Source organism: Ictalurus furcatus, chromosome 17, assembly GCF_023375685.1.
Source record: "Ictalurus furcatus strain D&B chromosome 17, Billie_1.0, whole genome shotgun sequence".
Lineage (NCBI taxonomy): Eukaryota > Metazoa > Chordata > Actinopteri > Siluriformes > Ictaluridae > Ictalurus > Ictalurus furcatus.
Genome location: NC_071271.1, coordinates 4,339,483 through 4,367,063, shown reverse-complemented (window position 1 = coordinate 4,367,063; position 27,581 = coordinate 4,339,483). Strand labels below are relative to the sequence as shown.

The 27,581-nt window shown below is 43.7% G+C and overlaps 1 protein-coding gene across 4 annotated transcripts; it reads left to right on the top strand.

Moving 5' to 3' along the window:
• On the top strand, nucleotides 1-27,053 carry fgf12b (fibroblast growth factor 12b). Of its 4 annotated transcripts, none has more exons than XM_053646938.1 (5): nucleotides 1-314; nucleotides 21,361-21,471; nucleotides 24,177-24,280; nucleotides 24,792-24,990; nucleotides 25,084-27,053. In XM_053646938.1, the coding sequence occupies exons 1-5, from the start codon at nucleotides 290-292 to the stop codon at nucleotides 25,212-25,214; spliced, it is 570 nt and encodes a 189-aa protein (XP_053502913.1). In that variant the 5' UTR covers nucleotides 1-289; the 3' UTR covers nucleotides 25,215-27,053. The 4 variants fall into 4 exon arrangements, with proteins under 4 accessions (XP_053502913.1, XP_053502915.1, XP_053502916.1 ...); XM_053646940.1 differs by lacking the exon at nucleotides 1-314 and adding an exon at nucleotides 10,170-10,532; XM_053646941.1 differs by lacking the exon at nucleotides 1-314 and adding an exon at nucleotides 18,798-19,460.
• The last annotated feature ends 528 nt before the right edge of the window (nucleotides 27,054-27,581 follow it).

The window sequence follows — 27,581 nt, the reverse complement described above, 5'->3', positions numbered from 1 at the left end:
TGCACCGCTCCTGCTGTGACGGCGCTCGCGCGCGCGCACACTCACACACTTACACATACACAAACACACACAGGTAACGCAACGCACGCGCCTGCAGACAGAAACGGAATTAGCGGCCCTAACGACAGAAGCCTCGCGCGCGCATGAGAGCATCCTCGCGAGGAGGAGAAGAAGAGAAGAGAGAGGGAGCCGCCCGTCGCCGCGTCTTCATCATCTTCATCAGCATCCTCATCCTCCTCTTCCTCCTCCGTGACCGACAGGGAGAGAGAACAGGAGAGCAGCGCGTGAGATGGAGAACAAGGACAAAAGTGCAGGTAAGAAAGAATGAAGATGAGTTGTATGTGTGTGTGTGTGTTGGGGGTTATAGGGACAAGACTGAGGCACGCGGGGCGGCGCGGGGCAGGGCGGTACATGATGTGGGGCTCGCGCTGCTGTGTGTGTGTGTGTGTGTTTGCGCGCGCGCGCGTGTGTGCAGACTGCGGCACTCGCTGATGAGGGGCTCGCGCTGTTCTCGCATTAAACACACGCGCGGACACACAAAGTGCAACACCCTGCAGAAATGCTGACTGATCATGTGTGTGTGTGTGTGTGTGTGTGTGTGTGGATTTGTGTGTTTATGAGTATTCATTTTTACATACACAGAGAAAGGCTTAAGGGAAGTGTGTGTGTGTGTGTGTGTGTGTGTGTGGGTGGGTGGTTGTGTGTTGGTGATTAGCATGCAGGACGTGTAGCACACACTCACTGTACTGCACCCCAGTATCCTGAGTGTGTTAGTGTGGTATGTGTGTGTGTGTGTGTGTTGTGTCAAACATTTCTCAGGCTAGTCATTGGACCTGGACCTCTGTTTGCATTGCGTTGCATTACATGTGTGTATGTGTGTGTGTGTCAGTAGGTGTGTAAAACTACACACAGTCAGCCTCCAAGACCCTGTAACTTGGTGCATGCCCTGTGCAGGTGTATGAGAGTGTGTATGTAATGCAGATGTGCACACACACACTAATCTAAGGCTACACTAATATTGAGACTCTGTGTCCTCCGGTATGTGTATGTGCTGTGTATGTGTTGTATATGTGCTGTGTATGTGCTGTGTATGTTCAGTGTATGTGCAGTATATGTGTTGTGTATGTGCTGTGTATGTGCTGTGTATGTGCTGTGTATGTACTGTGTATGTGCTGTGTATGTGTTGTGTATGTGCAGTGTATGTGTTGTGTATGTGCTGTGTATGTGTTGTGTATGTGCTGTATATGTACTGTGTATGTGCAGTGTATGTGTTGTGTATGTGTTGTGTATGTGCTGTGTATGTGCAGTGTATGTGCTGTGTGTGTTGTATATGTGCTGTGTATGTGCTGTGTATGTGTTGTGTATGTGCTGTGTGTGTTGTATATGTGCTGTGTATGTGTTGTGTATGTGCAGTGTATGTGCTGTGTATGTGTTGTGTATGTGCTGTGTATGTGTTGTATATGTGCTGTGTATGTGTTGTGTATGTGTTGTATATGTGCTGTGTATGTGTTGTATATGTGCAGTGTATGTGTTGTGTATGTGCTGTGTATGTGTTGTATATGTGCTGTGTATGTGTTGTGTATGTGTTGTATATGTGTTGTGTATGTGTTGTATATGTGCAGTGTATGTGTTGTGTATGTGCTGTGTATGTGTTGTGTATGTGTTGTGTATGTGCTGTGTATGTGCTGTGTATGTACTGTGTATGTGTTGTGTATGTGCTGTGTATGTACTGTGTATGTGTTGTGTATGTGTTGTGTATGTGTTGTGTATGTGCTGTGTGTGTTGTATGTGTTGTGTATGTGCTGTATATGTGTTGTGTATGTGCTGTGTATGTGCTGTATATGTGTTGTGTATGTGCTGTGTATGTACTGTGTATGTGCTGTGTGTGTTGTATATGTGCTGTGTATGTGTTGTGTATGTGCTGTGTATGTGTTGTGTATGTGCTGTATGTGTGCTGTGTATGTGTTGTGTATGTGCTGTGTATGTGTTGTATATGTGCAGTGTATGTGCTGTGTATGTGCTGTATATGTGTTGTGTATGTGTTGTATATGTGTTGTGTATGTGTTGTGTATGTGCTGTGTATGTGTTGTATATGTGCTGTGTATGTGTTGTGTATGTGTTGTGTATGTGCTGTGTATGTGTTGTGTATGTGTTGTGTATGTGCTGTGTATGTGTTGTATATGTGCAGTGTATGTGTTGTGTATGTGCTGTGTATGTGTTGTGTATGTGTTGTGTATGTGCTGTATATGTGTTGTATATGTGTTGTGTATGTGTTGTGTATGTGCTGTATATGTGTTGTGTCTGTGTTGTGTATGTGTTGTGTATGTGTTGTATATGTGCTGTGTGTGTGCTATGTTCGACACACTCCATGCTGCTGGATTGTAAGCAGTGTTTGATTTGTAATGGATTTCAACATTTAAAAAGGGCTGCATGAGGTTTACAAACCAAGTCACGTTAGACGTATCAGGAGAAATCAGGAGAAATCAGAAGTTACGATCACTGGGGCACTTGATGCACATCACGAGACGGCTGTGTAGAAAAGGTCCCATTTTCATTTGTAATTCAGAGGAGCGTTTGGTGCAGTGTGGCGTAGTGGTAATCTTCAAAACCCTGCGACTTTGACAACCATTGAAAGATAACAGGAGCTAACGAGGCAGTGTGTCTGATGCATCGTGTATACATGCCTAGATTGTCTTAACACACTAAATCTGACTTGTTCGGCTGCGTGCGAGCGGCGATGCGAGCGCCACGGTTCACGTCTTCGCCTGTGTACTTTATGTACGTCCCCAGGACGAACAGCGACGTCCGCTAGAATTCACGTCGGATCTTAAGCAAATGTCTTCGTGATCTTTGCCATGAGCTGGGCCTCAAAAATAAAAAAACAACAACAAAAAGTTCAACAACTTATGTTCAAAAGTATTTACTAACTAGTTGAAAATCCAGAAGACCTAATTTTATTGTTACTGCTGTAATTTCCAAAATGTATCTCTGAGAGAGAGAGAGAGAGAGAGAGAGATGATGAAATGGAGAGAGAGAATGCGAGAGAAAGAGAGATGATCAAATGGAGAGAGAGAATGACAGAGGAAAAGAAAAGATAAAGAATGAGAGAGAAGAAAAGAAATAAAGGAAAGAGAAGAAAGCGACAGAAAAAAAGACGAAGAGAGAGAAGAAAAGCAAAGTCAGGAGAGGAATGAGAAGGAAGGAGAGCAAGGAAGAAAGAGAGAATGGATAAAGGAAATAAAGAGAGGGAAAAAAAGAGTTGTTTCTGGAAGGTCCTGTGCGAGCTGAGACTGTAGAAAGAGAGAAGCAGGAGAGATGGATGACGAGAGAAGGAGAAAAAGAGGGAAAGAAGAGAAGGAGGTTGGGGAAAGGAAGAGGGAAAGTGATTGCTAGAATGAGGAAGAGAAGCAAAGGAAGAAAGACAGAATGAGATGTATATAGAACGATGGAAAGTGGATAGGAAGAGAGAGAGAGAGAGGGAATGACGATAGCGTGTGGAAAGAGGAGGAATGGAAAGAGGAAGAGAAAACCCGAAGGAGGCAGAAAGGGTGAGAATGGAGAGCACGAGATGGCAGAGTAATAATGCAGAAGAGTGAACTGGAAACGAGAGAAAAGGTAGAAAGAGGTCAAGAAGAGAAGATGGATGGGTAGAAAGAGGTCAAGAAGAGAAGATGGATGGGTAGAAAGAGGTCAAGAAGAGAAGATGGATGGGTAGAAAGAGGTCAAGAAGAATGAAGATTTCTAAAAAATAATGAGAATACTAACTGTAATAGAAAAGAAAAAAAAAGTATGTAGAATTTTCTAGAATTCCCAGAATTTCCAATTGTTCTGATTGAGATTTTTGTTTCCTTTAAATCAGTCTGGGATCAGGCATTATGAAACTGCTTGATATATTTCACAGAGAACAGTAAAGACGCTACATCATGGAGAACACAATGGACATGGCGTTGTTGTTGTTGTTGTTGTTGTTTTCCACCTGTTTCACAATCGAAGAAGTTGAATTTCCTTATTTATTTATTTAGTTATTTTTGAACACCAAACCAAACCGAGCGAGATTAAAGAGCTCAATCTGACCGACTGTTGTGTTCTTAACAAAATAAAAGTGACTAAACTGTACAATCAGTGTGTGTGTGAGTGTGCCCTGCGATGGATTGGCACCCTGTCCAGGGTGTACCCCGCCTCGTGCCCGATGCTCCCTGGGACAGACTCCAGGTTCCCCGTGACCCTGAAAAGGATAAGTGGTATAGAAGATGGATGGATGGATGAAACTGTACAATCGCCACTTTGTTCTGAAGACAAGAATGATGACGGGCTAAAAAAAAAAGGAAATCCGAGGGTGTTCCCTATGAGCCTGTCGGAGAGGGAAGAAAAAGAACATAAAGCCGAACCGCGCTAACCATCCCGCCGTTTGTTACGATGACAGCCGCACCTGGTGTAAAGCCTTCCCTTTTTATTCCCACGTGCCGCATATTTTGATAAAACAGGATAGTGGTGTATATCGTTAACGTTAAAAAAAAAAAAAAATGATGCTTATGGGTACAGTCTTAAAAGATTCTTTAAAATCACACACTTGAGAAATGTCACATTTAGACAATCCCACAGCATCGTATACAATCATAGGGGTTTCCGCCTTTCTTCAGCTGTTTGTAGATCAGTTTTATTTATGCGGACCACGTGGAGAGGAGTATTCGTAGTGATATGCCTAAGTAAATGCACAAGAGATCATAAAAACCCACACACAAGCAACCAAGAGGCCAAGGGTAACACTCAACACGATGCTACCACCACCATGCTTTACCGCAAAGATGGTGTTCTCAGGGTGATACGCAGCTCGCGGTTTCTGACAGATCTTACGTTTCGACGTCTCTGACTACGACGCCTACTGGGAAACCTCACACCGGAGTTCATACGGCTCTCGACTCTGGCGGCTTTGTTCCTCTGAAAAACCCTTGCTCACTAAACCCTAATCTTAACTCCTAAAACACTTACACTAAACCCTAACATCGCTACATCAATATCTAACCAAATCCCAGAACCACTAAAGCATAATTTTGAAACCACTAATCTTTGCTAAATGATGTGCTTACCCTGCTTTAAGCTCCGTACTGTGTGTTTGTGTGTGTGTGTGTGTGTGTGTAACCTGAGCTGTGTGGACAGTGTGTTACGCTGCTGTGGTTATTGATTCAAGGCCTTAAGTTTCAAAGAGTCGAAGATCTCGCCTAAAGACACCCAAACATACGCAGAACCGATGCCAAGCTCTAGACGTTTACGTTTACAGTTGTGTTACCGTTGTGGTCTGATGACTGACGGAGTACCGGATCCTGCACAAATGACTGCACTGTAACACTCAGGGATATTATAAATACTCATCACAGCAGGGTTGTGTTAAAAGACGTTCATTTTAAAGGAAGTGGCTGCAAGCTTGATGAGTTTGTTCCTTCTGGTGGCTGTAACTATGGTGAAGAAGTACTGTAGGTTGATGGATTTAAAAAAAAACAAACCTGAGTGCAAGACACTAGAAATTTCCATGGTACATCCTTAAGTACCCTTGCCTGGATGCAATATGGAGCCGGGTTGCATTTCCTTATACGCTGGCAGACAGTTGAAAGGAACGAGATCCATTAGCACCGAGATGCTTAAAGGCCTTCAGCAGCTCCTCACGTTCCTCCGAGCAGTTAAAGACAACGAGTCATGCTGAAAAGGGGTTTATTCATGTTGCTATGCACAATACTACTACTACTACCCCTACTACCCCTACTACTACTACTACTACTAATAATAATATACCACCTTTAAAATGCAAAAAAAGAAAAAAAGAAAAGAAAAGAAAAACAGCAACAAAATGTAGTCTGAAACCGACATAAAAACAGGCAAACAATATAAAAGCAACAAATAAATTCTAGTGAAAAAAAAAAAGAAAATCCTAATAATATAAAAATATAAAGATATTTGTTGCAAAATAAAAAGAATTTAAAGTACAAAAATTTTAATATTCTAATGGGTCATGATAAAAGCAAATAATAAAAGTTAAATAAAAGTTTAAATGCCATCTAAAAAGCTTTTACATATATATATATATATATATATATACATATATATATATATATATATATATATATATATATATATATATATATTTTTTAATTCGTTTGTAGTGTTTATTTAGATTTTTTTAAACTCAGTGATAGATGGAGCATGGCGTAGGTAAATTGCTCGTTTTTTCCTCCAGATCTTTAGGGCATTAAAACAGCTGCTTCACCTTTCTCACGTTTTGTTCGTTTGATCTTATTATCCAGATCCAGATGGCAAAAATATCTAACTAACTATCTCTACATCCTGTGCTAATTCTATTGGCCCAGCTCCTGTTTCAAATCTAAGCCCGAGTCTGGCACTATTTCCCAGGCCATATACGGCCCATATCCTGGAAGTGATGAAATAAACATTTGCAAAGCGATGGAATTCCAGAGTGAGAAATCGTCCGGCTCGGCTCACCGATCGGAGCTGACGCCTTCGTTCATAACGTAGAAAGATAAGCAGCCTATGTCTGACTAGATTCACTGCATCACTTTATTTTCCTGTTGGTGCTGAACCACGAAAACATCCAACAATAGAATCATTAAAAAAAATGAATACTGAAATGTTTTATTCCTCTTACACCACGGCAGTTTGACGATTATTACAAATTTTACGTTTAAATATCAACACGACGGATACGTTTTATACATTTGTAGCTGCATCTAATGTTAGTTCCTGTTATCACTTAACTGTAAACAGTCGTTTTTTCACAAGCCTCAATTTTTTCCCTTCGATTTAAGTAAAAGACATAATGCAGCTTTTATGTTACCTTTAGAAACCACCTTGAAGAATTTCCCATAGTCACGGGTTTAAATGCGAAATACATATTTAATTATTATCAACGATGGCTTGACGGTTAAGGCTCTGGGTTACTGATCTGAAGATCAGGGTTTCAAGCCCCAGCACTGCCAAGCTGCCACGGTTGGGCCCTTGAACAAGGCCCTTAACCCTCTCTGCTCCAGGGGCGCTGTATCATGGCTCCTACCTCCTAACATACTGGTATATGCGAAGAGAAAAGAATTCCACTGTGCTGTAATGTATATGTGACCAATAAAGACTCATTATTGCAAGTCCATGCGCAAGGTAGTATTATAGAAAGTGAGAAAGAGTGCATTAACTGAATTACGTGATAGATATTTTCACAAGGCACTACACGAGGACATAAAAATAAAAATAAAAAAAATCAGACATGACCTAACCATAAAATCTTTAACAATCAAAGAATGAAAACGAATCATTGAAATAATACTCCAGCTTGAACTTTTGAACAACACAGTGTTGAAGTAGGTGCATTCTGGATCTGAAAACTTAAGAGTTCCAGGTCAATTCTCATGCAGCTGCCACCTGAAAACATAAGATTTACTTAGTAATGGAGATAAAACACCGTCATTTAAAGACACAGACTTTATCATCGTGTCCCCAGCGTTGTTATAAAGCCAGCCGTAATACACACATAAAACAACATGGAAAACAAACTCGTATTGTTCAGAAACATGAACGTTATGGCGTTGTTTTAGGTAAAACCAGTGGTTATTGGGTTTAGGTTAACGTTATTAATATGATTTCCGACTCACTTGCTAATTCCACTATAGCGCTGTACAGCAGATTTCCAAAATCTGTGGTTATGTGCAAATACCAAGATTTGGAGGAACTGAGCTGCTGTATATCCCTGTAGATACATCCCCAGGTCATGATCTTGAGAATTGGAGGAACTCAAGGCTGACTTTCTTCCCTCTGAGTTTTGAATCAACTAACAGTTACTAGCTTTAACTGTAGGTGAAAGCGACCTTTGATGACACAACCAGGACAGGGACTACCAGTGGAACTGTGGGACTGTGGGATGCTTTTGTTCCCCCCGTCTCTAAAACACTATCCTTGTTTTTGGTTCCTACATTTACATTTACTGCATTTAAAATACAAACTTGTCCATAGTGTCTTACAGAAGTGCTTTGTAATCTCAGATCAGAGTCTAGGAATATTATCAAGCTAAAACCTTGTTAGAGACCCTAGGAGATAGTACAGTGAGTTGGGACAGCAACAAAAGCTGTACAAGTCAAGGTTTTTTAGTGCTTGATGTTTAGTGAAGTGCTGAAACGGGGAAGGTAATTCCACGAACTGAGTGCTAGTACAGATAAGAGTCTTGAGGTGTGTCTCTTGAGGGATGGGGGGACAGTTTGAGCTGTGCTATAGAGGCTTGAAGGGAAAGTGGTGTGAAGCAGAGTTTGGTAAGTGTCTTCAGATGGTTTTGTGGACATGCCTCAGGCAAATACAGGAAGCCAGTGGAGTGGAGGGAGGACAGATATGAGGTGATGTTGGAGAGCTTGAAAACATGTTGCATTCTGAATCAGTTCCAAGAGTCTGACAGTGCGCAGGGGAAGACCTGCAAGATGACAAGGAATTGAAGAAAAACACCTGAGTGGCCTCTGTGGAGAGAAATCCCGGATCCTCCTGACGGTGTATAGGAAACCTGCATGGATTTGTCAGGTTATCAATAAGGACAGAAAGTTAATTGTCCAGAACTACCCCAAGGTGGTAGATGGTGCAATCCCAGAATTCTCAAGATCATGACCTGGGGATATATCTACAGGGATATACAGCAGCTCAGTCTTGCTGGGATTAGTGTCAGGTGATGAGCTGACACCCATGATGTGTATGCTATAACGGCAATGCTGTGCACCCATGTGGTATGAAAGCTTGTGAATAAATGACCTCACTGAGAGTGTGGGTATACAGAGACAATAGAAGAGTGCCAAGCACTGAGCCTTGTGGGACACCAATGGGGAGTCTGCATGGAGCAGATGTGGACCTCCTCCATGTCAGCTGATATGTCCAGTCTTCTAGGTAAGAAGCAAACCACCACTATTTAGTGCTGGTAATTCCAAGGCTCATGGAGGACAGGACAATTTTGTGATTGACTACGTTGAAGGCTGCCGAGTGGTCAAGAAGGATAAGGACCAACGATAGTTTTGCAAGGGCCATTTCCTATCAGATATAAATTCCTAGTTGCTGTTTCTGAATCAGCCAGTGAGACTTGATGTATAGTAACGTATAGTGTTTTCCCTGGAAATTGATGGCAGTGATCACAATGAGCTAATGTCTTAACACCTTGAACTCTTTGTCATGTTCCTCCAACCGTTCCTGAACAGAGTTTGCAGTGTGTCATTAGGGAATACTGTTGCCATGAAGGGGTGTAATTGGTCTGCAATAATGTTTAGGTAGGTGGTACGTGTCAAAGTAACATCCACATGAATGCCAGGACCCAAGGTTTCCCAGCAGGACATCGCCCAGAGCATCACACTGCCTCCACCAGCTCGCCTTCTTCCCCTAGTGCATCCTGGTGCCATCTCTTCCCCAAGTAATCGATGCACACACACACACACACACACACACACATACACACACACCCGACCTCCACATGATGTAAAAGAAAACGTGATTCATCAGACCAGACCACCTTCTTCCATTGTTCCATGGTGCAGTTCTGATGCTCACTGTGATACAAGTTGTGATGCACTGTGTGTTCTGACTCCTTTCTATCAGAGCCAGCATGAACTTTTTCAGCAGTTTGTGCTACAGTAGTTCATTCTGTGGGATCGGACTAGATAGACTAGCCTTTGCTCCCCACTCACATCAGTGATACTCGGGCATCCACGACCCTGTCGCCGGTTCACCGGGTGTCCTAACTTGGACCACTTTGGGTAGGTACTAACCACTGCATACCAGGAACACCCCACAAGACCTCCTGTTTTTCGTCTAGCCATTTGTCCAAAGCCACTCAGATCCTTACCCTTGCCCATTTTTCCTGCTTCCAACACATCAACTTCGAGAACTGACTGTTCACTTGCTGCCTAATAAATATATCCCACCCCTCGACAGGTGCCACTTTAACGAGATAATCAATGTTCTTCACATCACCTGTCAGTGGTTTTAATGTTATGGCTGATCGGTGTACACTAGAGGGTTTGATTTTAATATCAATATCACTCCTGAGTTCCATTTCAGAGGAGGTACGCTTCATGTTTGGACAGAGATAGTGTCACAGTGACATCCACAGTGTGGGTGAGTGTGTGTGTGTGTGTGAGTGTGTGTGTGTGTGTGTGTGTGTGTGTGTGTGTGTGTGTTAAGCAGTCTTAGGAATTTCCTTGTGCAGCACTTCTTCCATGTAAACAGCGTTAATAATAGCCGCTCTAACGCAAGACACATCTCGGTTACATACACGCACACACAGTCTATATACAGTAGTCTAGACCTGTATTGCAGGCTAGTCAAGGACTTGTACACACGCACACACACACACACACACACACACACATACAAACACACTCAGAATAGTGGTGTGTGTTTGAGGATGACGCGGTTTCTTGGTGTGTTCCGACGCCTACTGTCTCGTGGTGACAAAGCAGAGGAAGAAGATGAAGAGGAGGGTACAAAGCGGAAGATTGACACAACTGCATCTGGTCAGAGACACACACACACACACACACACACACACACACACACACACACTTATTTTGCTAACTTGCTAACAGTTACCTACAGTATCTAAAAGAATGCATATTTAATACCTTTTTTTCAGTCAGCATTTTATTATGAAGTGTTTGTAGCTAACTATCATGCTAGCTAGCTATATCGTTACTAGCGTAACCAAATGTACTGCTAATCAGCTAGCTATATTTAATTCCAAATTTATGGAGCTTTTAGCTATCTATTAATGATTATGTATGATTGATTCATTTGTCAGACACTTTCATGGAAACAATGTCATATTTAAATAGCATGATGACAGTACCATATTGGATTCTAAGTACTTTCCCCAAGCATAAAAATACACAAACTAAAAATAATTTTCACTTCGTTTCAATCTGACACGAGTGACGAACATGTGATCTCAATGTAAGCAATGTAGTTAACCATGTGGGTGAATTTGGTCTGTGAAACAGTATCTATGCAGTCAGGGGAGACATCTTTTATTAAAGACCCTGTGGGATGCTAGCTAGCGTTAGCTTATAGCTACCAAAAGGATAACTAGCCTGTGGCTTTGTGCAGATTTGGGCAAGAAAGGACTTAGTAGTGTGTTCAGAAAACCTGAAAAGATTGTGTGTTTTGGTATTGTGTGGACATAGAGACAAAAAAGTCAAAAGATATCGGCGGAGTGATGATTATGATGATGATGAGGCACGTGTTTAAATGCCAGAAGTGATTTTACCTCAGGTGATGAGACAGAGTATTGTAAACATATAATTCTTTCGAATTTGGCAGTAATGTTGTTTTTCTGAACTTGTCAATTAATACGTATATGTAAATTTCTCAGGTGCTTTTTATAGGATATAGGGATGTAACGCAATGCCATTCTCTGTATCTGTATAGTGCTCAAAATAGTTGTATGTTTACAACTGGAAGCGGGCGTGGTCTGCAGTGGAAGTGTTTTTTAATTTATTTTATTTTTATGTTAACCCTACCACTATACCACCTGGAAACACTGGAGGGGGGGACACGACTCCATCCTGGGAGTATGAAGCCATTATAAATTATAAAAACAAATAGTACTTTTGCAGAACATAATATCAGAACATAAGAACATTAAGAGTAATCAACTCCTGAACTTGTTCCTCAGCTACTTCACTCCAATTCATAACTGGTCTCCACCAGATATCCTGCGGAACTTTCCGGCAAGCTTTCTATTCTCTGTGACTAAAAAAGATTTCTCTCGCAAATCTTGTTAATGGTTAATTTTTTTTTTATCAGACTCTTTTGGGTTTCCAGAAAGTTCCATATATTAGGATCTGATACAAAGCTGGGATGCACTTACTGTACACTGCTGCTGAGAGTCAAAATGGCGGCCTCTTAACAGGGAGGAAGTAAAAATCTCCCACTCGCTGATGTATCAGTCCCGATGCTCACCTGTAGTCGCAACCGGATGCGGTTTGATGCCAAGTTTCTGGAAAACTTTCTTTTAACTCTTTTTCCCAGAGGTAAAAAAAACAACAACGCAATTTGCGCCTGTTTTGGAGCTACCCGTGTTCAGCGTTGAATTTATTTGTGGTGTCACCGTCCACAGTAGTGTTTAATGGTTCATATGAAAGTAGACGCACTATCTACTTTTCATAAGTATTTCTTTTTCTTTTTTTTCTTTTTTACCAAGCCTACTAGGTTTAAATTTTATCATTTAATTGTGGCAGGTATATACGGTGTTTTACTATCAAAAAAAGCTTTCGTCGTGCTCTCTGTTTTATGTCTGTACCAGTGTTATTGTGGAGAGGTGTGAATTCTTTGCCCACATCCCTGCTCACCAGCAGCTAAATACAGAGTCAGGATACTCTACGTACAGAAACCCAACAGCGTCCTGACTAATCTTACAACAGGTGATAAAATAATTCATTTGTTTACACTGATTGAAAATGTCCGGTAAGTCGATTTCCATTCCTCCAACTGCACCTACTGTTCCGGGGGCGGCGAGGGGCGTGGCCGAGCGTCACCTGCGGACGGAGAGGAGGCGGGTTGAACCGGCAGGTAACGCGTAATGATTCTCACTGTGTCATATTACCGTCAGCCTACTCATATGTGTTTCTTTGTGCTTTCAGCGACCGCCATGAGAGAGAGAGAGAAAGAAAGAGAGAGAGGGAGAGGTGGAGAGGCGTAGCTGTCGGAGCTTGCAACACACACACACACACACACACACTCACACACACTCCCACCCACCCATGCACAAAGCATGATCTTGACCTTGAACGAGGCAGAAAGCCGCAAGCTAGTGACACACCCATACATATTCTACGTATTCTTATCTGTATCTATTTCTCTATTTGTATTTCTTTAGAAGGCGTTATCTGTTCAATTCACATTCAGTTACATCCCTAGTACGACATAGACATCTTTCAGCACTGGATTTTCACTTATACTACGTTTCTTCGTTTGTATGGATAATACAGCTTGATAAATGTATAGACTGTAATTAGTTTAGCCAGAGAAGAATATCTAGGCTTTACTGTATTTACAGGGACCTGAGTAAGCTCTATTGCAGTATTTCGTGCGATTAGAAAAGGTTATTGGATGCTAGATAGCTAGATATATTATGAGATCTCTTAGTGGACACCACAAGTCTGCGCACCACGTCTTTATCATTTCTTCTCGTTTTACTGCCATACCCTAGTTTAGTAAGTTAAGTGTATAATCAGTGCACTTAACATGAATGTAGGATGAAATCGCTCTCACTTGTTAATTATTCATACATTTCCCAAGCTCATCCCAGAAAAGAAAAAAGATCGCATCGGGCACACTGGGAGAGTTAAAATGGCTGACGTTCTAATACGCACTAAAACACTGATTGGCGTTTGGGACGCAGCCTTGAAATGTAAAGTGCCCGTGTTAAAGTGTGAGGGTTAAGTGTGATTTGTTGTTATCAGATGTACGACTGTGTCTGATGTCACTGCAGTGAATATCGGTTTTACGGCGTGAGCAACAACATGGCCGCTGTGAGAGGTGTGTCAGTGTAATGTTCGGTACTGGCTTTAATGTGTTTAAAGCTCGACTTGGCTTGCTGGTCAAAGTGGGTAGATGTGTGAGAGAGCGAGTGAGAGAGAGAGAGAGAGAGAGAACCATGTGCTGCTGATGCTGGCAGTAATCAAGACTCAACCCTGTATAAAAATACACTAATAAATATATCATTTTCATTCTCGTCTTTCTCACACCATTCTTTCCATCTCTATCTCTCTCTCTCGCTCTTGCTCTCTCTCTCTCTCTCTCTCTCTCTCTCTCTCTGTCCCTGTCTCTGTCTCGAATCTGCTTTTATGGCACCCTTGGCTCCTCGGAGGCCTGAGGCTGCGGCATACCTTAGCTTCTGTGTGTTAGTATCTACCAGATTGTGCTTCATATAAATGAATAACTGTCTCTCTGCTGCCACCATGTGGCCATCTTTGCCCTCACACACATCCCAGACTTCCAGTTTGGTCCTCAGTTTGGGCTACTGTGTGTGTGTGTGTCCTTCCACCTCTGATAAATATCCCAGAGGATGGATTGGCTATGCTAAATTGCCCCTAGATATGAATGTGTGTGTTCCTGACTTGCCCCCAGTATTCTTGGGATTCTCTAGATTCCGTATCCACTACGACCTTGACCAGAAAATTTACTGAAGATGAATGAAAGAATCACATATATTTCAGTCCCATCCCTTTCATGTGTTAGTGTTTAATGGGTCTGGTTTCATTTGCAGAATGATAATATAATCCAGAAAGGTAAACTACAAAAACATCGGAATCATTCATTTACTATTTGACCCCGCCTCCCATCCATTGCTGTGCACATAAAGCCCCGCCTCCCAGAATCAAGCGTTCGTCAGACAGCAACATTAGTAACTAGCTAACATTCCTAGAATCTTATTTTACCCCGGATAAATGTGAAAACTTCCAGAGCATGAGAGTGCACTCTCAATAGAAAAGTGTACCGAACAGTACCTTCCCTCAGACACCTTCCTTCTCAGGGTGTGCCTCTAATTCGTGGTGGGTGGGGATAGTACTGAGCAGTGCGTTCTTGTAGTTTGCGTATTTATAACATTTTCTTTTATCGATTGCCTAAAAGCAAATCTCAAACAAGTATTTCTCCAAATCATCGAGCTTGACATCAAGAAAGGCTAAGGTAGATGGTCTGGGAACTGATGGGAACCATCCATCCATCTATATTCCATATTGCTTATCCTACACAGGGTCGTGGGGAGCCTGGAACCCATCCAAGGGGACTCGGGGCACAAGGCGGGAGACACCCTGGATGGGGTGCCAACCCATCGCAGGGCACAATTGTTCGCACATATTCACACGCTATGGACAATTTGGAAATGCCATTCAGCCTACAACGCATGTCTTTGGACTGACGGAGGAAACCAGAGTACCCAGAGGAAACCACAGGGAGGACATGCAAATGCTTACCACGGAGGGCTCCAATACTCTTGAAAAGTGGTGATGCTGAAGTCCAGCATGCAGGTCACCAAACCTCTGATCTGCATGGACGTGAGATTCAACTCCCAACAGATTTAGCTCAAAGGTATTAGTAGTAGAAGAAAAGTCAAAGACTCTCGCTATGAGAATCTGCAGTTAAGGTCTTAAGGTGCCGTGGTACTGGTCTTTCAAATGTCGGCCTTTCATTATGCGGCACGTCAACCACGGGTCAGAATGGTCCACGGTATATTTTGGTGGCTCGTTCATAGGGGCAGGTTGGAGCCATCTTCAGGGCGTCAGGGTGCTGATCATCAGGCTCTTTTAGATGAAGACGAAGCCTTTATTTGTCACATATACACTACAGTACAGTGAAATTCTTTTTTTCCGCATATCCCAGCATCTTATGAGGCTGGGGTCAGACATCATATGATGCCCCTTTATGATAGGGAGAGGGTTAAGGGTCTTGCTCAAGAGCCCAACAGTGGCAGCTGGGCCATGCTGGGACTCGACCTTCTGAAATCCTTACCCATTGAGCCACCACTCCCTTTACAGTGGTTTTATGATTACAGATGTTTTTAGCTTCAAATCGACACCATCCTAGTAAAGGTATTCATTAAAGAACCAGTGAGACCTGGGCATAAACTCTTTTTGGTGTCAATGTGGGACCAAAGCCACAGACAGCACGCTTTCTGTTGGAAACACACGTTTAGTTTCATATCCTTGTGAGGATTCTCCATTGACATGACATAAAATAGATAATCAGCGTCCGCATGGGGACCGATCAGATGTCCATTTGGTCCGCACCACGATAGAAATGGTCCACCACCCCTCCAAACCCCCCCCCCCCCACACACACACACAGTCTCTGCACTGTCCACTAGATGGCAGCACAGCTATATGTGATAAACACATTCTCTGTTTCTATTTGCATCTATCATTCCATTTCCGACTCTGTATTTGTCTCCCTGTCACATGCGTCAACTTTCTGTCTTCTCACAGATGTGTGTATGCAAGGTTACTGCCATTGATTTCACTGGTGTGTGTGTGACTTCCAATCGATTTCCAATCTGCACCATCAGGGGTCACCGTCCGCAGTGACAGTGCTGATCATCAGCAGTGATGTGCTATCATCTTCTCACACATAATCTTTAGAACGGATTTAAAAGCCGTGCGTAATTGTTTTCTGTAAGGAGTCTCCAGTTTCAGTGCTTCGTAAAAACGCTGTCATTTGAAGTCCTCAGACTGTTCCGGACCGCTCGCTCTGTCGTCCATCCGTCAGTATAGACGCAAGACGTAACACACGGTTACACACCAGCTACCTGGAGCTTAGTCACTGGCGTACTTACAACGTGTCCGTGTTTCCTTGTTGCTTAGCAACGGTACTTTCGATACGTATTCGATTGACGACCGTGTTGTTTTTTCGGCTGCGGGGCTGCTGTTTCCATCCATCTGCGCTCGCCTCCAGTGACAGCTCTGCAATGCGGACGCAACATCGAGTCGAGCGTTACGTTATGCGTGTCCCAAAATGGAGGCGTCCCTCGATGTTTTGGTTTTTTTTTGGATTGGTTTTCATTTCAGGAACATGAAGTCATGTTGTGTCATATATTGAAATGGGGTGGCCATCCTGTAGCTCCGGTCTGGTATAAACACACAACGGGCCATTTTTATCCTACTGAGTTAAATTCTCAGTCATACATACAGAAGTGTATGTGTGTGTGTGTGTGTGTGTGTGTGTGTGTGCGCGCGCAATAATCAGTGTGTTCTGATGAGTGTATGTGGGTCACACTGACTGGCCTCTTTAATAAAGAAAGAACAGAAATGATCTTGCAGCACTTTGTGATACTCACACACACACACACAGTTACAGAAACACACACATAGAGGGCGCTTTCAACTCACCACAAATACACTTAAAGGGTCATGAAACCTCCCTCTTTCAGCTCAAGTCTACCTCTCAATGTTTTTGAAAAATGCAGCTTAAATGGGCGTGGATGGCTGTGCGAAGAAGGGCGGGGAGGGGGCGTGGCAGAGAAAGGCAGGAGAGGAAGAGGGGGGGCGGGTCTTCAGAACACTCAAAAAAAAAAAAAAAAAAGAAGATGGATAGTGACAAAGTTTGCAGACAAGGCGGAGGACTTCTCTCCTTCTGAATCCCCAGGGTTAAATGGAGACACAATGGATAGCAGTGCAGGTCCTAAGCCCTGTCTATTTGAATCATTAGCTCCTGGCGTGACTATGGAGGAAAAACATCATAAAACCGGAGGCAGCGCGGATGAGAGAAGTGTCGGAATGCTAGTTAACTAATAGGCTCGAGCTTTTCACAAAGAAAAAGGGGAAAGCTCTTCCCTTCAACTCTGACTCTCGTCGTATAGTTTTGCACGCGACGGCCTGTACAGCTTTAAGCGGTTTAATTAGCTCAAAAGGCAAGTAAAACTGTCATGGTTAAAATTAGACACGTACCTCATTTGAAGAGATAGAAAAGTCCTCGGAACCGAGTACCGCATCCTTGTGTAGACGCAAACTGCTTTCATGAGCAAGTCCACCTTTCTCCAGTTCTCATAGCTCTCCTGAATAAACACACTCGGACTCTCACACCACTGAAACAAACACCTCCGACCCATTTGAACTCCTCTCTCATCTACTACATCTGTAGGAAAGCACCACGTGCTGTCACGAATAATTAAGAGACAGCATCTTCTCATGGGATAAGAACACGCAGGCTCATGAATAATTATGAGACACTGACACGTCATCGAAGTACTATAGTACACTGCCAGGTCACTGCCTGTGACGTCTGACGGGACGAGATTTTAAACCGGGAAGACGAAAATAGCGGAAAAAAGCTCAAAATTAACTGGCTTTCTCCTACAATTAAAATGAACAGATGCTAAGATTGTCTTTTATGATGTGCGATACGGACGCCTCTGTTAAAATCTCAGAAAATGTAGTTTAGTGTTTCATGACGCTTTAAAGGAACGGGACTAACCTACACACAGGGACTGTTAAGCGAGTTAAGCGATAAGTTAGAGATCATCATTATCAGCACAGTATGATTTGAGGACGTGTCCCAATTCGTACATGCACTATATAGGCCACATAAACACCCATCATTTCAGTCTGGGAGTGTCCCAAACCACAGAGTGTCCCCTGTAAATGCCACGGCGCGTTACGTGTATTGGATAGTCACTGGGTTTGGGTATTTAAAATGCCTTAAATGATATTTTCAGACGTGACTGTGAAAGGGCTGTGTCTCTCTAAGTAGTGAATGAGATTTGGATTTTTGTAGCTGGAAGACGGAATGAAAGTCCATTTAGTCCACGTTTGAACGTGAAACGTGAACACGATATAACATGAGTTATTAAGTGACATCAGGCGATGTGTGTGTGTGTTGGGGGGGGATTGTGTTTCTATCTTATTGGGGTCCCCACTAGGCGAGCTGGGTTGTTTTTATTTATTTATTTAATCTAAAAACTAAAATGGTCAAAAGGTGTTTTTTTTTTTTTTTGGTTACTATGGTAAAATTTAGGGTTAGATTTAGGTGTAGTGTAGGATTAATTTAAAATAATGTCAATGGAAGGTCCTCACAAGGATAGTAAGACAGGAATGTGTGTGTTTCACATGACTATTACCTTCAGCTGAAGATGCTGGATGTTCAGTTTCTCCTCTGAGCTTTGCACACACACCACTCTCTCTCACACACATACACACACACACACACCTCTCTCTCTCTCTCACACACACACACACCTACATCTCTCTCGCTCTCTCTCTCACACACACATACACATCTCTCTCTCTCTCACACGCACACCTACATCTCTCTCTCTCTCTCTCTCTCGCACACATCTCTCTCTCTCTCTCACACACACACACACACACACACACACACACACCCTCCCTGCCTGTCTCACTCTTCTCCTGTCTCTCACTCCTTCCTCCGGTTCTCCAGGTTTAGTTGGCTGACTGTGTGAGCCTGTTACCAACTTGCATGCGGGAAGGAGAGAGCCGCACGCGCACTCGGTCCCCGGGCTCGCGCTTTAAACCTGTGCGGAAGAAAGAAAGCGCGCCGGGATTTATGAGGTATTGTCTCTCGGTTAAACGGCTCGCTGTACGGCACTAATCAACACGTGAGTGCGCGCGTGGGCTCCTCTGTCATGGTGCGGAGCGCTCCCCCGGAGCTCCATGCAGCACTCTCCGCGCGCATGCACATGCACGCGTGAGCGGAGCCGCTTCCGTGTGCACCGTCGCCTCGTTGACACATGGCCGCGGCTATCGCGAGCTCGCTCATCCGGCAGAAACGGCAAGCGCGCGAGTCCGGCAACGACCGCGGGACCGCCTCGGCGCGGCGCTCGAGTCCCGGTAAGGAGGCGCGCGTGCTGTGCGGTAGGCGCCTGTACGGGCTCTTCAGCAAAGTGCGCTTCTGCAGCGGCGGGAAGAAGCGGCCCGCGCCACGGAAACCAGGTCAGTCCACGCACGGGGAATGAGGGGAAGGGGGAGGAGGGGCACGCGCTCCACATAAACACACTCTTGTGTGTATGTGCGTGTGTGTGTGTGACAGTTCAAGTCAGTTTGTGCACACAAGTTTTTAACAGCACTTTTGTGTGTGTGTGTGTGTGTGTGTGTTTGCCAATAGACACACACTGTACAGCTCTGCTCACAGTTTTCCACCCAGGACAAAAACTATACACTCCCTCTTCCAGTGCACCTTTTACACACCATCTTCAGTAACCACTTTATCCTGCCTAGGGTCAGAGTGTATTCCAGAACACACACACACACACACACACACACACACATCTCAGGGAACTGTTGCACCGCCAATCCACCTACTGACGTTTTTTTTAGTAGGAGGGAGGAAACCGGAGAACCTGAAAGAAACTCGTACGAACACGGGTAGAGCATGTCACACTCCACGCATACAGTAACCCCAGATCAGGATCGAACCCTGACGCACTGAGACAGCAACGCTACATACCCACCGCACCTCCAACACCAACAAATATTAACGTGTTTAAACAAACAAACTCATAGATTTCAATTCCAACCGGAATCCTGCTACAATCCACGATTAAACTCCGGAAGGCGGAATGATACTCGGTTGCATTCAGGACTGTTCACGAGAAGTCATTCTGTCTGTTTGACCTCTTGGTCTGATTGCGAGAACAAGTGGAGTTTGTTTTATTTTCTGTTCATTTCCATCGTTCGCAGCGGAACGTGTGGGAAGAGGTAGTGCTGGGAATATAATGTAAAGCGAAAAAAACATTTTCAAGCACAGGTATATATATATATATATATATATATATATATATATATATATATATATATATATATATATATATATATATTTATTTATATATATATATATTTGTGTATATATGTGTATTAATGTGTATATATATGTGTGTACATATGTATATATATATATATATATATATGTACATACACACACATATGTATGTATGTGTATATATACACACACACACACGCACACACATATATATATATATATATATATATATATATATATATATATATTACATATACGTATGTATAATACATATACGTTATATTGTAGGTTTTTAATTGATCATTCATTTTTAGGTGAAGCCAAACATCTTTTTTTTTTTTTTTTTTTTTTTTTACAATACATTACGTATTTATCAGCAGTATTTTACTGAACTGTATTTTCAGCACTGAAATCCAGAACATGTTGTACCTTTGCAGCTCTGTCCTCTACCTTAGTTTGCAGCTCGCATGTCAGAAAATGCCACCCACAGCCCACAACCCATAACACATAGCATGTTTGATTCACTTCCTGGACTCTGGGCTGAATCAGAGATGAAGTGTATTTTCAGTGCTGCACCAGGACTTAGTAGGAAGCTCTTTTGTTTTTTTCTCCTTACAGGTGGTTTTGGTTCGCACTCGACTTTGAGTGCTGCGTTCACTTCTACGTCTAAACGAACTGCGTGGAGCTGTGAGGGATTCCACGTGAGCGCTTGTGTCTATCAGCATTTCATTAGGGTTAAGCATTTTATTATATTAATATCACGAGGTCTCGTCGATGGCGTTGCAATATATATAAGGATAGTTCCTCTTCTCTTTCTGGGGGTGGAGGGAAAGGATGGAGGAGTAAATAATCCACCGGCGACGTGTTACGGATGCGTTTGGGAAAACATCGGCGAAAATGGAGACGAAATCTTGGGGGGCGTGTCATCACCTGACATCACTGTCACTGCATGAATCTACAGTCTGGGCTGGGAAGAAATCAGCCCCAGCCTTGCTTCTTTGTTCTGTGTACTAGTACATACGGTTCAACAAAGAACTGGATGTGTGTGTGTGTGTGTGTGTGTGTGTGTTACAGAGCCACAGCTGAAGGGGATTGTGACAAGGCTGTTCAGCGAACAGGGGTTTTACCTGCAGATGAAACCAGATGGAACCATTAATGGGACCAAAGATGAGAACAGCGACTACAGTGAGTCTCCACACACACACACACACACACACACACAAGCGTCTTCTGTACTGTCATCATCATTGTCATCTCTTTCCATTTATTTCTGCACTGTGACATTGAGACATCGAGCTTAGTGTGAGTGTGAATGTGTGCGTGTGTGCATGTGTGTGTGTGTGGCTGCTTGAATTCCCTTTGTGTCCTCTAAGTGAGGAAATCTGAGCTGAGATCCAAAAAGGAAACTGGAGATCTGGAGCACTGGAAGTTCGAAAAGTCACCAGAACTTCAACAAGTCAAGGTCAGCTCTTGACTCCTGACTCCTGACCCCTGACCCCTGACCTCCGGCCGCCGAGCACGAGGGGCGGTGAAATGCGTGCACGATGCGGGAAACACCTCCACACTCCACATCAGGCAGAGAAGTACCGCGTCGTTGCGTATCGGGGGATTCGGATGCGCCCACGCACGTTAGCGTTATCAGTTCAATTCACATTAGCATCGCCTGAAGGTTTTAGCCTCGCTGCTTTTGTGCTACAGCGATACAGCGTTCAGCAAATTTCTACAGATAATCAGAGCACCGGTGTAAAGTGCAGCCAAGAATCTCTTGCTCTTCCTGCCCGGGAGAGCGAGAGAGAGAGAGCCATGTTTTGCCCTCTAGGCATTCTCATATAACACTGAATTGTTTATTTCTGACAGCAGTTGGCTAAACATGTTGTGTCTAAAGTGAGAAAAATCGATGGTGAGGACACCTAAACCATGATGCTATTTGTTTTTGAGCTGCCTCCAGAAAATAACAAGAAAGGTTATAGAGATATGGAGTTAATTACTAGCAGAGATTCAGAATTAACTAGCAAAGGAACCACAGTCTTACAAATCTATCGTTTGAATTAACTATAGAGCAACAGTGTTACAAAGCTACAGTGTTACACAACTACAGAGTTACAGTGTTACAAAACTACAGAGCTATGAAACTATGCTGCTAAAGTGTTACAGAGCTACAGTTTTACAGAGCTGTTGCTGCAGAGCTACAGTGTGACAGAGCTAGAGTGTGACAGAGCTACAGTGTGACAGACCCATTGTTGCAGAGCTACAGTGTGACAGAGCTACAGTGTTACAGAGCTAGTGTGACAGAGCTACACAGCTATAGAGTTAGACAGAGCTACAGTATGACAGAGCTACAGTGTTACAGTGTGACAGAGCTACACAGCTAGAGTTACACAGAGCTAAAGTATTAGAGTTACAGTATGACAGAGCTAAAGTGTTATAGTGCTACAGTATGACAGCTACAGTGTTACAATGCTACAGTGTAACAGAGCTACACAGCTATAGAGTTATACTGAGCTACAGTGTTACAATGCTACAGTGTGACAGAGCTACACAGCTATAGAGTTATACTGAGCTACAGTGTTACAATGCTACAGTGTGACAGAGCTACAGTGTGACAGAACTACACAGCTATAGATTTACACAGAGCTACAGTGTGACAGAGCTACAGTGCTACAGTATAACAGCTACAGTGTTATAGTACTACAGTGTGACAGAGCTATAGTGTTAGTGTGACAAAGCTACAGTATGACAGAGCTACAGTTACAGTGCTACAGTATGACAGAGCTACAGTGTTACAGTGTGACAGAGCTACAGTATGACAGAGCTACAGTGCTACAGTATGACAGCTACAGTGTTACAATACTCCAGTGGGACAGAGCTGCAGTGTGACAGCTACAGTATGACAGAGCTACAGCGTTACAGTTCTACAGTGTGACAGAGCTACAGTGTGACAGAGCTACACAGCTGTAGAGTTACACAGCGCTACAGTGGTATATTATTAGTCACAGTGTTGCAGTGTTACAGTGAGCAGTATTCTCTATAAACAGTGCCCTTATTCTCTCCACTCATGTACACTCATTCCCTCTCAATTGTTCTCTATGAAATCTCTTGTACCCGTCATCCTCCCTCCACACTCCTCCGCTCATCCCTTGCTCTCTTTCACTCTCCCTCTCTCTCTCTCTTTATCTCGTCTCACTTTTTTTATTTTATTTCTTTCACTAGAAAACAAAAAGCATCTGAAATTGATTTAGGAGTTCATCCGATTAGTTGTATATGATCTCTCTCTCTCTCCCTCTCTCTCTCTCTCTCATTCTCTCTCCCCCTCTCTCCCTCTCTCTCCCCCTCTCTCTCTCTCTCCCTCTCTCTCTCTCTCTCATTCTCTCTCCCTCTCTCTCTCTCTCTCTCCCTCTCTCTCTCTCTCTCCCTCTCTCTCTCTCTCTCATTCTCTCTCCCCCTCTCTCTCTCTCCCTCTCTCTCTCTCTCTCTCTCTCTCTCTCATTCTCTCTCCCCCTCTCTCTCTCTCTCCCTCTCTCTCTCATTCTCTCTCTCCCCCTCTCTCTGTCTCTCTCTCTCTTCTCTCTCCCCCTCTCTCTCTCTCCCTCTCTCTCTCTCTCTCTCATTCTCTCTCTCCCTCTCTCTCTCTCTCTCTCTCTCTCTCTTCTCTCTCCCCGTCTCTCTCTCTCTCCCTCTCTCTCTCTCTCATTCTCTCTCTCCCTCTCTCTCTCTCTCTCTCCCTCTCTCTCTCCCTCTCTCTCTCTCTCTCTCTCTCTCTCATTCTCTCTCCCCCTCTCTCTCTCTCTCCCTCTCTCTCTCTCTCTCTCTCTCATTCTCTCTCCCCCTCTCTCTCTCTCCCCCTCTCTCTCTCTCCCTCTCTCTCTCTCTCCCTCTCTCTCTCTCTCCAGCTCTTTTTAATTTGATTCCAGTGGGTCTGCGTGTTGTGGCCATTCAAGGTGTGAAGGCAGGACTTTATGTGGCCATGAACACTGAGGGATTCCTCTATACATCAGTAAGTTTGTGTGCCGTAAGTGTGTGTGTGCTTGTGTGTGTGTGTGTGTGTGTGTGTGTGTGTGTGTGTGCGCCTATTATGTGTATGTTTGTGTGTATGCCTATCGTGTGTGAGTGTGACATCAGCTGATGTTATTCTGAGGTGTTAGAGTGTTAATTATCTCTGAACCTCTGAGTGATAATGAAGTTATACAGAGGTGTGTGTGTGTGTGTGTGTGTGTGTGTGTGTGAAGTTTCTATAAAGATTTACAGACTTTTAATCAGATAGTGTCTTCACTTAGATTGAGTGTTTTTTGGGTTTTTTTTCCTGTCAGCAATGAAAAAGAGTGATGATGGTGACTCAACACGGAATGTGTGTGTGTGAGTGTGTGTGAGTGTGTGTGTGTGTGTGTGTGAGTGTGTGTGTGTGATTCATACCTGCAATAATGCGCTCAGAGTTTTGACTTGCTCTGCCTACCTCTCTCTCTCTCTTTGCCCCCCCCCCCCACCCACACAAACACACACACTCTCAGGATCTTTTTACGGCGGAGTGTAAGTTTAAGGAGAGTGTGTTTGAGAATTACTATGTGATCTACTCGTCCACTCTGTATCGTCAACACGAGAGCGGACGTGCCTGGTTCCTCGGCCTCACCAAGGACGGCATCATCATGAAAGGAAACCGCGTCAAGAAAACCAAACCTTGCTCACACTTCGTCCCCAGACCCATCGAGGGTGAGCGCACACACACTGACACAAGCACACCGACACACACACACACACACACACTTTCTCGTCCTTACACCTTCTCCTTCTCTGTTCCTGCAGTGTGTATGTACAAGGAGCCGTCACTGCACGAGTTAGAAGAGAAGCAGCGCAGCCGGAAAGACTCAGGGACGCTGAGCATGAACGGAGGGAATCAGCCGAACCCGGACTCGACCGAGCAGGACGGCTCATAGCTGCTCTCTCACACCCTCACAAACTCACTCACACACACACACACACACACACACACACATATATATATATATATATAGCACCTCACAGAGTTCGCACCTCAACAGGAGAAAAATCACCCTACAAGAAAAAGCAGATTGAAATCTGCAATCCTGTGAATGTCTCAGAAAGGAAACAAAGAAAAAAAAAGGGGGGGGAAAATCCTGTATTTGAAACCAGGACATTTTATGCAAAGCCTGCCGAGAGTGAGTGTGTGTGTGTCCATGTGTGTGTGTGTGTGTGTGTGTGTAAGTGTGTGTGTGTGTGTGTTATACCTTGGATACGAAATGAAAAATGCTGTGTATGTATGTATGTATGTATGTGTGTGTGTGTGTGTGTGTGTGTGTGTGTGTGTTTGGAAGTTTAAGCTTTAAAGCCATGTACCAATCGTCACGTCATGAATTTATGAATGCAAAAGCACCTTCATGCGCTTCTTTCTGTGTGTGCGTGCGTGTGTGTGTGTGTGTGCTGCTCTGATCATCGCTATGAATCGTCAGTCTCGGATTCTCCTCTCCGATTGGCTTAAGTAGTGAACGCCCGCCCTGTACCCGGCTGACGGGCTGCATTGTGATCTCAGTGGACTTCAAATTGCCATCGATTTTGAGAAATCGTTTCGCTTGTACGTCTCTTTCCAGAATGTCTGTTTGGACATTTTACGCGCGTTTTACAAGCTACGTTCGCGCTGGCGAGCGACAAATCGCTTTGCGTCGCTTGTGGGCATGGCCTGTCTGGAATTTTGGCCTGTCCGCTGTACGACTTCTACGGTACGCATGACGAGTTTGATTTACGTTTCTTGCCAGGCTTCGTTGGCAGATTCGCAGATTTTGCGGGAAACCTACTCGAATCTGCGCAATCGCGATCAATTGTTCGACGCACGTGAATCGAAGACGCCTTCAGTCGAAGGACGTCACGTGACGCGTCTCGGCCCGAATCTGCGGTAACGCTGGAAAAATTGCGAGCTCTTCCGGATATTTTGCGGAGTTTCCTTGATTTTGCGTTCGTTTCTGCGATCGCGAAATCAGTAAAATCCTGTAGAGACTAGCTAGTGTATTAGCTCCGCATGCTCACCAGAGGCACAGACGATTTCTGTTGCTTCCGCTCTAGAGGAATCTCTATAGACATATAGTGCTGTATATAACAGGATAAGTTAGACCACGGTTATATGGAAACTAATAGCAGGTAGGAACTAAGGTTGTGAGCGGCGAGCTGAAGAAATGTCGAACCACACGCGATATAGGATTGGTCCGTTACAGTGTCGTACCTAATTTACATAGAACTGAGAAAAATCTGAAATGACTGACATCGCGGATCCGATTGCACCACGTGGTCACCTGTCACGTCCGAGTGTGAACGCCAGGTAAGGAGCGACAAGTGAGGTAAAAACGTAACTGTTGTAGTTTGGTGGTTTGCAGCACCCTAGTGGACTGTGGCGGAACTGCAGGCTATCGTATGTTGTGTTTTGAGAAACTGGTGAATCAGATGTAATTGAGATGTACATGAAGGGGTTTTAGTGGAGTCATCATTATTAACAGATGATTGTACGCATGTTAACAAAGATAGTCTTAGGCTTAAGTCAGTTGTGCATTACCGCTGTTGTTGCGTGTAGTGGGCTGCATGTTTTGTGTGTGTGTGTGTGTGTGTGTGTGTGTGTGTTTAATTTATTATCCTTTTTTTAAATGCTTTTTAAAAATGCTCTTCTGCACTTTTAAGCCTCGTTACTCTGGATTTCGCGAGAATATTTAAAGTTAGGCTGCCTTGTTTAAATCCTCGGAGAAGAGGTCTAATCCGCGTTGTGTCTGAATGATTCTCATCTGACGTTTTGTCTTTATGTCTGATCTGTGTCTATCTCCTGGGAATTTTTGTTTGGTCTCATCCCGCTATACCTCGTCCCGCTAAACCTGTCTAATCTCTGCAGTCCGATCTCTCTATCTTGTTATCAGACTTGTTATCGCTGTCTTATCGTTTTCTGCCTTTGTATACAGCCTCTCTGGCTGATATCGATGGATCTAACCTCTCTGTCTGATCTCTTTGTCTCATCTTTTACTTCATGTCTGTACCTAATTTCTCACCGTCTGATCTCCACATCTAACCTCTCGCTATATGAGCTGTCCGTTGATAAGCTGTTCACGTTTGATTTATGTTCCTAATCTCTCGCTGTTTTTTTTTCTCTCGGCTTTATCTCGTCTCATCGTCCAGTCTTTTTAATGTCCAATCTTTTTTTTCTACTTTAATTGTCTGATCTCTGTGTTTCCAAAAATATATATTTTGTCTGATTTCTCAACAGTATATTGCTCTGCATGCATCTTTTCATGTTGTATGGCTTTTTGTAT